The sequence below is a fragment of the Numida meleagris genome, chromosome 4 (genome assembly GCF_002078875.1).
Source record: "Numida meleagris isolate 19003 breed g44 Domestic line chromosome 4, NumMel1.0, whole genome shotgun sequence".
NCBI lineage: Eukaryota > Metazoa > Chordata > Aves > Galliformes > Numididae > Numida > Numida meleagris.
In genome coordinates, this window is record NC_034412.1 from 9,906,600 (window position 1) to 9,916,119 (window position 9,520).

The 9,520-nt window shown below is 42.5% G+C and overlaps 1 protein-coding gene across 14 annotated transcripts in view; it reads left to right on the plus strand.

The window, feature by feature from the left end:
* LPP (LIM domain containing preferred translocation partner in lipoma) overlaps positions 1 to 9,151 on the plus strand; it is a 316,729-nt gene extending 307,578 nt beyond the window's left edge. For all 14 annotated transcript variants that reach the window (XM_021396525.1, XM_021396524.1, XM_021396518.1 and 11 more), the window contains 2 exons: positions 1,662 to 1,782; positions 3,771 to 9,151. In XM_021396525.1, the coding sequence (XP_021252200.1) occupies positions 1,662 to 1,782; positions 3,771 to 3,899 (250 nt within the window). In that variant the 3' untranslated portion in view covers positions 3,900 to 9,151. The remainder of the gene's footprint in view (positions 1 to 1,661; positions 1,783 to 3,770) is intronic.

Here is a 9,520-nt window from a genome sequence, read left to right on the forward strand (position 1 = left end):
TACACCCCTCAATTAAAAGAGGAAATCAATACTGACAAATGTGAGTTTACATCTCAACCATTTATCTTTTAATTTCTAAGGGGGTAGACTTAATTTGAGCCTCGTGACATCAGTGTGTGGGCCTGAAAGCTCAGAGAAGCAGACTGACTTGACAGAATGGAAGGCAGCCACAATCAACTTGCATGCTAAAATCCAATATGAGGGATGTTCCCTGTAGCTCAGATAAGCCGGGTTAATTGACAGGTGCTGAGGCGGCTGTGTGCTGTCTTGCTTTTCTGTGCCAGCAGTCATGTGTAAGGTAAAATTTGGTCCTGAGCAGAGGTCCAACATGAGGCTAAAGCATCGGTCGTGCTCCTGAAAGACTTCCTTCCAACCCACTTACGATTTGGAGACTGTTTCTTCCCCAAGTCCAGGAGCCTTCAGGATGAAGAGTGGGAGCAAGAGCTGCTGTCCCATCCTGAAGTCCTTTGACCGTGAACGGATCTGGATCTTCCCACTCTGAGAGGGGGAAGTGGGAGGCTGTCAGTCTAGGCAAAGGACATAAAATTGCTGAGTGAAAGACTGAGGTGGAAAGATAATGGGAGCAGCAGAAGATCTAATGGAACATTTGGAATGTCTTTAGGCTTCCACGTGTTTAGCAGCACTTTGGCCAGCCCTGTTTTACTTGGTCAGTGATGACATCCTCCTAGTCTGAAAGTTGAGTGCTCAATGTCTTGTGCATTGTTTTGATAACAAAACTGTACCTGAGGTTCACGCTATCTCTTAGCTACCTCTTGAGCTTGGGGCCTGCAGTAACATGTCCACATCCCTTGAAATCTGCAAGAGTCATTTCTGGGTCGCTGGAGTTAATATTTGGCTTATAATGAATTAACCACAGCGGCCTGGACGGAGAAATGGTGAAGTATTTTTAAACACCACATTTGAGCTAAATGGCACAAGGAAGCGCCTGCATGAAGCAGCATATAATTAACTGCGATTACAGCTCCGGTCATATCATGATCCATGTAAGTTATTTTTCAGAGCGCTCACTATAGCCACTGTTTAATTCATTTTTTTTGTTAGATCGCAGCTACACAGGCATCTTTCATCTGCTGCCAGTGAAATTAATATTTTTCTTTATTCCTAGCACAGATAGATTTTAATTTTTTTCCTAAGCTAGTTAATTCTGGGGTGGTTTGTGTGACAGACTGGGTGGCAGAGTCAATCTTTCCTAGGCATTTCAGAGGAGAAGGGTCTTTGATCTCCTTGTGTTCTGATGTCTGCCACAAGCATTTGCCCTCTGTCTCTGCGTAGCTCGTGACCCCAGCTCTCATTAAACAGCAGCAGATTCTGTAGGTACAAGTTTCTTTTTTTTGTGAGGAGAAACTGCTGCCAGGGAATTGGTACCCATAGGTTTTGAACCAAAACAGCGAGTAATGACTCATCACAGGTTAAATGTTCCCATGGATGCCCACCTGTCTGGGAGCGGAGATTGCCACTTCTCATGGGCAGCTGCAGAGTACAAAACCAGAACATAGCGAATTAGCCAGAAGGTTGTGTGGTGGACAGCATAAGGTAGAAAGAAAAGACCTGTGCTCCTCTCGATCTCTGAACTGACCCTGAGTCAAGCCAGCCCTATCGCACAGTGAGGGCACTACAGTCTTTGTCTCTTCCTTCTTCAGGAAATTTGCACCGAGATGTTCAGTGTGTAAGGAGCCCATCATGCCAGCCCCAGGACAAGAGGAGACTGTACGCATTGTCGCCTTGGATCGTGACTTCCATGTCCAGTGCTACCGGTGTGAGGTTAGTATTCTAGTCGCATGAAGGAGAGAAATCAAAGGTTGGTATAATTTCATCTCACTGCCTTATGTTATACGCACGACAGGCATACTCTATTGTAACACTGACTCTACAATCAAATTACTTCACTGACTTCAGCATGCAAGGAATTCTTTCTCATTTATATCAGTGCAAATGAGAAGAAAATCAGGTCCCTTGTTTATAAGAGGTTCATTAGGAGAGCAAGCAAATGTGACTCAGTTAATTAGAGCTTAATATTTGAGAACATCATAAATTATAGCTTGGATACAAACGTTGCTTGTGTTTATATTCTTAAAATGAAAGCTATGCGTGTTAGAATTTGAGCAAGATTGTACAGGAAACTCAACATATGGCTCTGGGTTGAAAAATTTTAATGGACACATAAACATGATCATTCTTGTTTTCTGCAGTGCTTTTTGTGGTACTTTCCTGTTCAGTTTCATTACACACTTCATATAATTTTGATGGTAAGAATCTGAAGACAGAAGAAAAATCACCTTAAAGCAATTAACATGTGGGAACAGCTGTGGTAGGGAACCTTCAAGAATTCTCCAATGCAAGTGTTACTTGCTGGATAATATATCAGGCAGATGGCAGAGTAAGAAAATGAGACCGAACATATTTCTTATCACAGTTGCAGGTTTTAATAATCAACTGGAAAGAAGGATGGACTGAGGCCTAAAGGTCTAGGCTGAGACTTGAGGCATCTGGTTCGCTTCAGTCTGTCATTGGTTTCCAGGGTTCAACCCATCACTTAGGCCTAGTTTTTGTAAGGCATTTGGGCATTCGTACACTAAATTTTGCAGAGCCTCATTCATCATACAGCATGTCCCCGCGCTGCTTGTTGAGATACCTGGGATTTGTGCACATGGATGTCAGAGGACACAGACACACACCTCCGTGAAATCCAACACAGGTCCCAGAACAATACATTATTAGCTTAGAGCATCATCTCATGGGCCACTGAACTGCTGCAGGCTTGACCTTAAATGCTCATGTGGATTTGCTGGTCCAAAGATTGCTAAACTATGATTTCTGCATAATGCAACTCTTCTCAAAGGCGCTGCATGTCAGTAAGACAACAAAAATGAGAGCTAGACTCCCAGATCAGTAAGGTACAGCAGTCTTTTGCAATGTCTGAAAATCCTTCTGTGTTTTGGCCTTCACCTCCACGTGTCTCAACTATCTCAAGTGGAGCAATAGCTATATTCCTTTTTTATTCCTTTTTCTACCACTTCCTTGCCAGGTGTATTTACAAGCAGAGATTTATGACAAGAGCAAGCTGTAATCTCCTCACTGCAGCTCCATCAGCAGTCCATTCCCTGATGACTGTCTGATCACAGTGGGAGGAGTAATTCCCAGTGTTCCTAGCAGCTATACTTGGCTCTACATGAGGCTGAGGTGTCTGGGACAGGCCTGGGGCCTTCTAGTGAGGTTTCTGCCTTTCCTGTCTCAGTGAAATCCTCCTTTCAGCCACAACCTTTTGAACCGATTGCAATACAAACACAGGTGACAGTTCTGGTCATGGGAGAGAGGCAGGGAGTTTGCTTAGCTGTCACCCCTGAGAAGAGGATACTGCAGTTTTGTGGCATCAACTCATCCAAAGGAGATTACCTGTAGTCAGATACTAGTACCAAACTTCCTTTCCAGGGATGCTTCCTTTTTATAGTTTTTTGCAATAATAAATATGTGCTTAAGTTTGATGCTTTCTCCAGTGCTAAAGACCTTTCCTTCCTCAGAAGTGTGAAGAGAGTAATCTTTTATTTTCAATTGGATTAAATTCAGCAGAGAGCTTGGGAACCCATCTTCTCTGCAGCATTGTCTCTTATCAAGAAATGTCTTAATCATGAAAGTCATCGCACGCCTCAGCTTTGCGCTGACTCAGGCTGGATCCTGTTACAGGACAGAGAGTGAGAAGAGCTTCTTTGCCTAATAGATTCTTCAGGTAATTATTTTGCTCTGTTTCCTAGGACTGTGGCGGCCTCCTGTCTGAGGGGGACAATCAGGGCTGTTACCCTCTGGATGGGCACATCCTTTGCAAGACCTGCAACTCAGCTCGGATCCAGGCTCTGACCGCCAAGGCCAGCACTGATCTCTGAGTACCAACTGTGACCCTCCCCAGGATGCCTGCTGGGGGAATTGCACAAGCTTTGCATGATTTCTTTCCAGCCTAGGGTCTGAATCTTTGTTTGTTTGTTTGTTTGTTTAAAAAAAAAAAAAAAGTAAAACTGGAAGGCCTTGGAGCAAGAGGGCAGTTCTGTGGCCACGTTCAGACTGCCCGCAACAGGCACCTAACTTAGACGTGAGTCTTCCAGAGGGTGGCGAGTCAGACCACCAGCTGCTAAGTTATCTGCCTGTGGAAGAAGGTCTGAACTGGTGAAAGGTGGCTGAGCTAGCTCCATTTCCCAAGTCATTTTGGAAACCTGATCGGCTATGGGGATCTTCTCTTTGGTTTTTATAGAATCTGGATCACCAGCAGAAGTAGCTCCACTGTCACAGAACGTGTGATACCAATGTGAGAGTAGAACTAGCACTCCTCATTACGACTCAAACAATGCAAGTTTGACCGTACTGCACCTCAGAGTGTAGATGTGACCTTGAGTTTTTTGGGACACACATTTGTTGTCTACGTGTTTCTTCTTCGGCCCTTACTTGTCTCCATTCCCTTCCAGTTCTATAGGTGTTTTTTTTTTTCTTTTTCTTATGGAATTATATTTTTGCTATTGCATAAACTTATTCAGTAGTGATGCTTCCAGTTCACAATGTATGAGCAATCACAGAAAGATGTGAGCTTGCACACACACACACACACTCACACACACACACACACACACAATGTGCTTTTGATTTACTAGAGGTAGAAGCCAACCATGTCTGCTGAGAAGGTCTTTTAAGAATCTGGGGCTGGAAATACTCTTTAAAATCCCAGTGGTTAAATAAGGAAAAAAAAAGACTACATAGATCTGCAGTGGAAAGCGATGCTCAAAAAAATCTTATGCCACTCTCACTGTAGTGGGACCAATGGCAGTGCTGGCTTCTGGGTAGTGAAGCAGTGGAGTCTTGTTCCGTTGTTTATTGAAATGAGAGGATTTTCCTTCAGCTGTAACAGGGACTGAATCAGGGATAGATGTTTCTCTGAAGTTACCACGCATGATCTGGAGCTCCTATTGGAAAAGGTATCTTATTCCAATGACGGCAAAAGAACTGTGCTGTTGTTCAGTTTTTGTCTTAAAGCTGAAGAAGGTGTTAAACCCTTCTCTGTGCCATCCCAAAAAGCAAGTGATTTTTTTTTTTCTTTCATTTTCATCCCAGCCACTTATTACTTCTCTCTGGTGAAATGTCATTGCAGAAGAGTGCTGGGCCAGGAGCAGCACTTTCATCTTCTGTCCAGAGGTAACACATATGCCAAGGTAAATAAAAAGCTGGGCAGAGATAACCTTTCTTTTTGTCATGTTGGTGTTCGTGGGCTTTTTTTTTTTTCATTTTGTTAATTAAAAAAATAAATTATAAATTCATGGCTCACTCTGAGCAGCTATAATATTCTTGTTCATGAAACCCATAATAACTAAGGTGCAAATTACACAGTGAGGGAGTAATTTTCATATCACTGAATTGACATTAATATCTTATTTGCAGATGTAATCAAAGAGAATACCTTTCTTTGCACTTAACAAATTAAGAAGCAGACCCGAAACAGTTGCAGGCTGGTTGACCATACTAGTGACACACCGGCACTTTGCAACAGTATTAGAAGAATTTTTTCATGCACCCGCTGAAAAACAATGAAAACGTGGTGCTTTCATCTTTAGTCTCTATAACAGAAGCCTGATATAATTATACTAATGCTGGGGGGGAAAAAAAAAAAGTTAGATGAGCTGGACTGATAGGAAACAAAGAAAAATTGAGATAGTCACTGCAGCTCCTGCAAAGGGTGCGTTTCCTTTCAGTTTAGCACTAACCTCTGTGGAAGAGCACTGTGGACTGTAATAGCTTTAGCTGTATACAGTAAATTCAAATACAGAAATACCAATCTGAAACCTCTGTTCCTCACATGGTTTGTATGTTGGCAAACTCCTTCGGTGTCAGGGAAGATTCCCAAAATTCACAGCTCAAAATGAATCCTTCTTTGTGGAAGGGTGGCATCATTAAGCGAAAGAAATCATTCTCCACCATAGTGACTGTACTGAAGCAGTTTGCCTTTTTATACTAGATTTCTGCCCTGGCCTTCAAGAATTTTACTGCCTCAGACATAAACAGATTTTTTTTGCAGTGCGACTCCTGCCAGATTCCATCTGGGCTCATGCTCCCTGAACCATGGCACGTAAGATACTTCTGAGCTCGCTTTCTACAGGCAGCCCCTTCACACACCAGTCAAAAGCTCTTGAAACTAGTGAGCGAATCCAGTTTGAATTAACCCTGCAGTAACACTGGAGTTCAGAGGTGGGGTTGCTAACACTACTGTATCCCTGCAGAGGGTTTTATATCTCTTCAAGCACAGGAGAGGGCATGATGCACTCATGCACACAAAAAGCCATTCATCAGGCAGCTCTGAACTTTGTTCTCGTTAGTGTTAAATCGGGTGGCTGATGAGACTCTCATGAATACCACTGGGGTAAGTGATGGAAACAGGCTTATGTGCCTGCCTGCAGAATGTGGCCTAGACTCAGGAGGACTGAAGTCCAGAGCCCTTGGGCTTTTCATGGCCATGCTGTAGGCTGGAATTGGGGAAAGTCATATGGCTTCTCATCCTTCGCACAAGAAAGCTTCTTTACAACTTCCCAGAGATGCTGTGGGAATTAAACTAATCAAAGATTGGCCTAAACTCCTGATTTTGGAGTTCTGTTTTCTCTTTCCAGAAAAGTTTGCTGGTATGTAGGTTTGGGATTCCAGCCCATTTCAAAGCTGAGGGCCAGCCAGGAGGCCTAGATCTCAATCTGTGTTATTAGGGTGCTGTGGTGAGCTGGGCTGGCGTGCAGGGAGGTGAGAGCCAAACTTTTCACGCATTAAATACCCGATGGATGGAAAGCGGTTGTCGAAGATTGAGTAGTGTTATTGTTTGAGGTACTGTGGCTAATTTCTGGACATGACGTATCTGGGCAAAGGTACTGTCGTGCTTTTGTTTTCACCCCTGAAACACCAAAGCCATCTGCCTGTTGGAAGGAGTGAGCGTCCAAAACAGTCCTCTTTGTTTTCTGTAATGCATGTTGTTTTGGCTTCTAAAATTGCTGTTTGGAAGGCAGTGCATATATGTATATGTACATATATATGTATGCACATAACACAGAGTCTCTCATCACCCACCTGTTAATGGAAATCTCCCCTCTGATGCTTCAGGATTTGACTGGAAAATGCTGGTGGACTTACCTTAGTTGCACTGCAATTAAGAACCACTGGGATATTGCTACATCGCAAGATTTATCACATTTTGTAATTCAATCTGATTTATCTGTTCCAAGAAGGAGTTTTTGCCAAAGAGACCTTACCTTTTTAAGGTACACATGATAGCCATGAAAAGTATATATATATATATATGTATATCACTTCATTTGTGCTTGTGGTAAAGTCTAACCCATTCCTTTCAGAAAGAATTGGAAGATCACACAGACACCTCTGTTTGAGTCTGCAGAGTTTTTGCTTGTGCTGCTTTGGCCTCTTTGAGCATTTGTTGGCAAGAAGGGTCTGATCCTGTGATTTGTGTGGCCAGACAGGGCACAGAAGTGTCCAGGAATCAGGTTCTGATTTAGCAAAAGGTTTAAGCCCGTGGGGATTGTTTAAGCGTAGGCTTAAAGCCGTTGCATGGTGTGTTATAAGCTATGGGTCTGCAGTCATTAATGCCAGACTGACTCTGATCACCCCATCAGATATACTGGAGCTGAGTAGAGTGGGGACACAGTCAAATTTCTGCCAAACTCACTTGTACTGCTCCTGTGTCACCTTTATGCAGGAGAGCAAACAGCAGGAAATCGAACGTAACATCTGGACATTGGGAGGGTGAGTTGTTACAAGATCAGTGCTTGGCGCGGGGTGACTGTGGCACTTTCCATATGTCACAAGTAGCCCTACAGCCAGATTTACTCTATCTTTGAACCATGGCTTTAAATGTCTACTTAAACTTTCTCCAAGAGCTTGGGTTGCCTTGGTTACAGCCCAATCCTTATGCACATCCCCAAGGCTAACACTACGATTTTATGAATGTGATGGTTTTATTGTCACTTATTTTAATCATTGCCTGAGCGTTGCTTTTAAAAACAGAAAGCAACACCATTGCTTTAGCCTATCAGATAATGCACCTTTAATTTTGTTGGTTTATTTTAAATATTTTAATTCTTGGATTTTTATCACAGCTGCAAAACACTTGGGTAATGACTTAATAGTAGAGGTGTGAGAGTAGCAAAGTGTTCATCAGAGTGGACTCTATAATGTGTACAGCTTGCTGGCAGGAGCAAGACTTCCATGAGACATGGGCCTTACATTGATTTCCTGCCTATCAGCCAAGTGTGCCTGAGAATAATGAGGAAAAGGTGTCTTTTGAAGAACTGATGGTGGTTGAAGGGAATATGCAACAAGTCATGATGAAATCCCTTTGAACCTGCTCCAGCTCCTGCCAGGCCGTGGTCAGCAAAGCCTAGCCTAGGTCTGATAAATGCTGGTTTTAGGGTATCGCTCCTTTGGTTTTGAAGTAATCCAGCAGACGAGGGACAACAGGACCCCAGAGAAGGTCCAGAGAAGGTCCACGGTTGCCTTCCTTTGGTAACCATGGTAGACACCTGGTGTCTTGGATGAACAGCTAGGAAAGGAATTAAGTTTTTAACTGTTTTGTTATCTGATTCCTGCAGTTGGTTCATCACATTGATTTGATATTTGTTCCAAGAAATGTGTTCCCTACACTTGACATACATTTCAGTCCTGTAAGTCAGAGCTAGCAGAGAAACGTGGGGAAGAATCTCACGGTGGTGGAATTCCCAATGGAAAACACTAGTGATGGTAATAGAGGGCTTGTTGCCAAGGGATGGCAGGAACTGCTCAGTACTATCTGAAGGTTGGTAGTGCGCCAGCTGAGGAAGCTGGAGAACACTATTTCCAGTTCGAGCTGGTCCCAGTTTTTACACTAAATTATGTGATGTCGGAAGGGCCTTCTTTTTAATGAGCAAGTCTCTCTTTGCAATGTTATCCACAACACTATTTCTTGCTGTTATAATTAAAACCATATTGAATTTTTATCTAAATAGATTTCAGAATTGTTGACAAATATTTTCATTTCTCAAAAATCTTTGCCTTCTTTCTCAATATTTTTTTTCGTTCTTGGGTTTCTTCTGCCGGTCAATTAAAGTTTCTGTGATAATTTTGAAAACTTTTTTGCATAAAAATTCATTTTTTAAAAAAAAAGCACATGTTCTTGGAAAATGGTTCAGTATTAGGCCTGGTGAAATAAAAAAAAAAAAAGCTTTTAAACTTCTCAGAAGATATTTTTCCCCTGTTTTTGACTAGCTTTGCTAACTTTGATGTCACTGTTTCCTTTGCCAGAACAATCCAAATAATGTGACTCTTCTTAAAATAACAGTGTTACTTCTGTTGGGTTCATTTTTCTTTCTCCTCTTAAAGCCATAGTGTGGCTGCGGGAACTGCCTGGGACTTTGCTGTGGCAACTGCAGTTTTTTTCTTTATAATTACTGGGGAAGAAAAGCACATTATGGCAACCGTCGTGAAGATCAAAAGATAC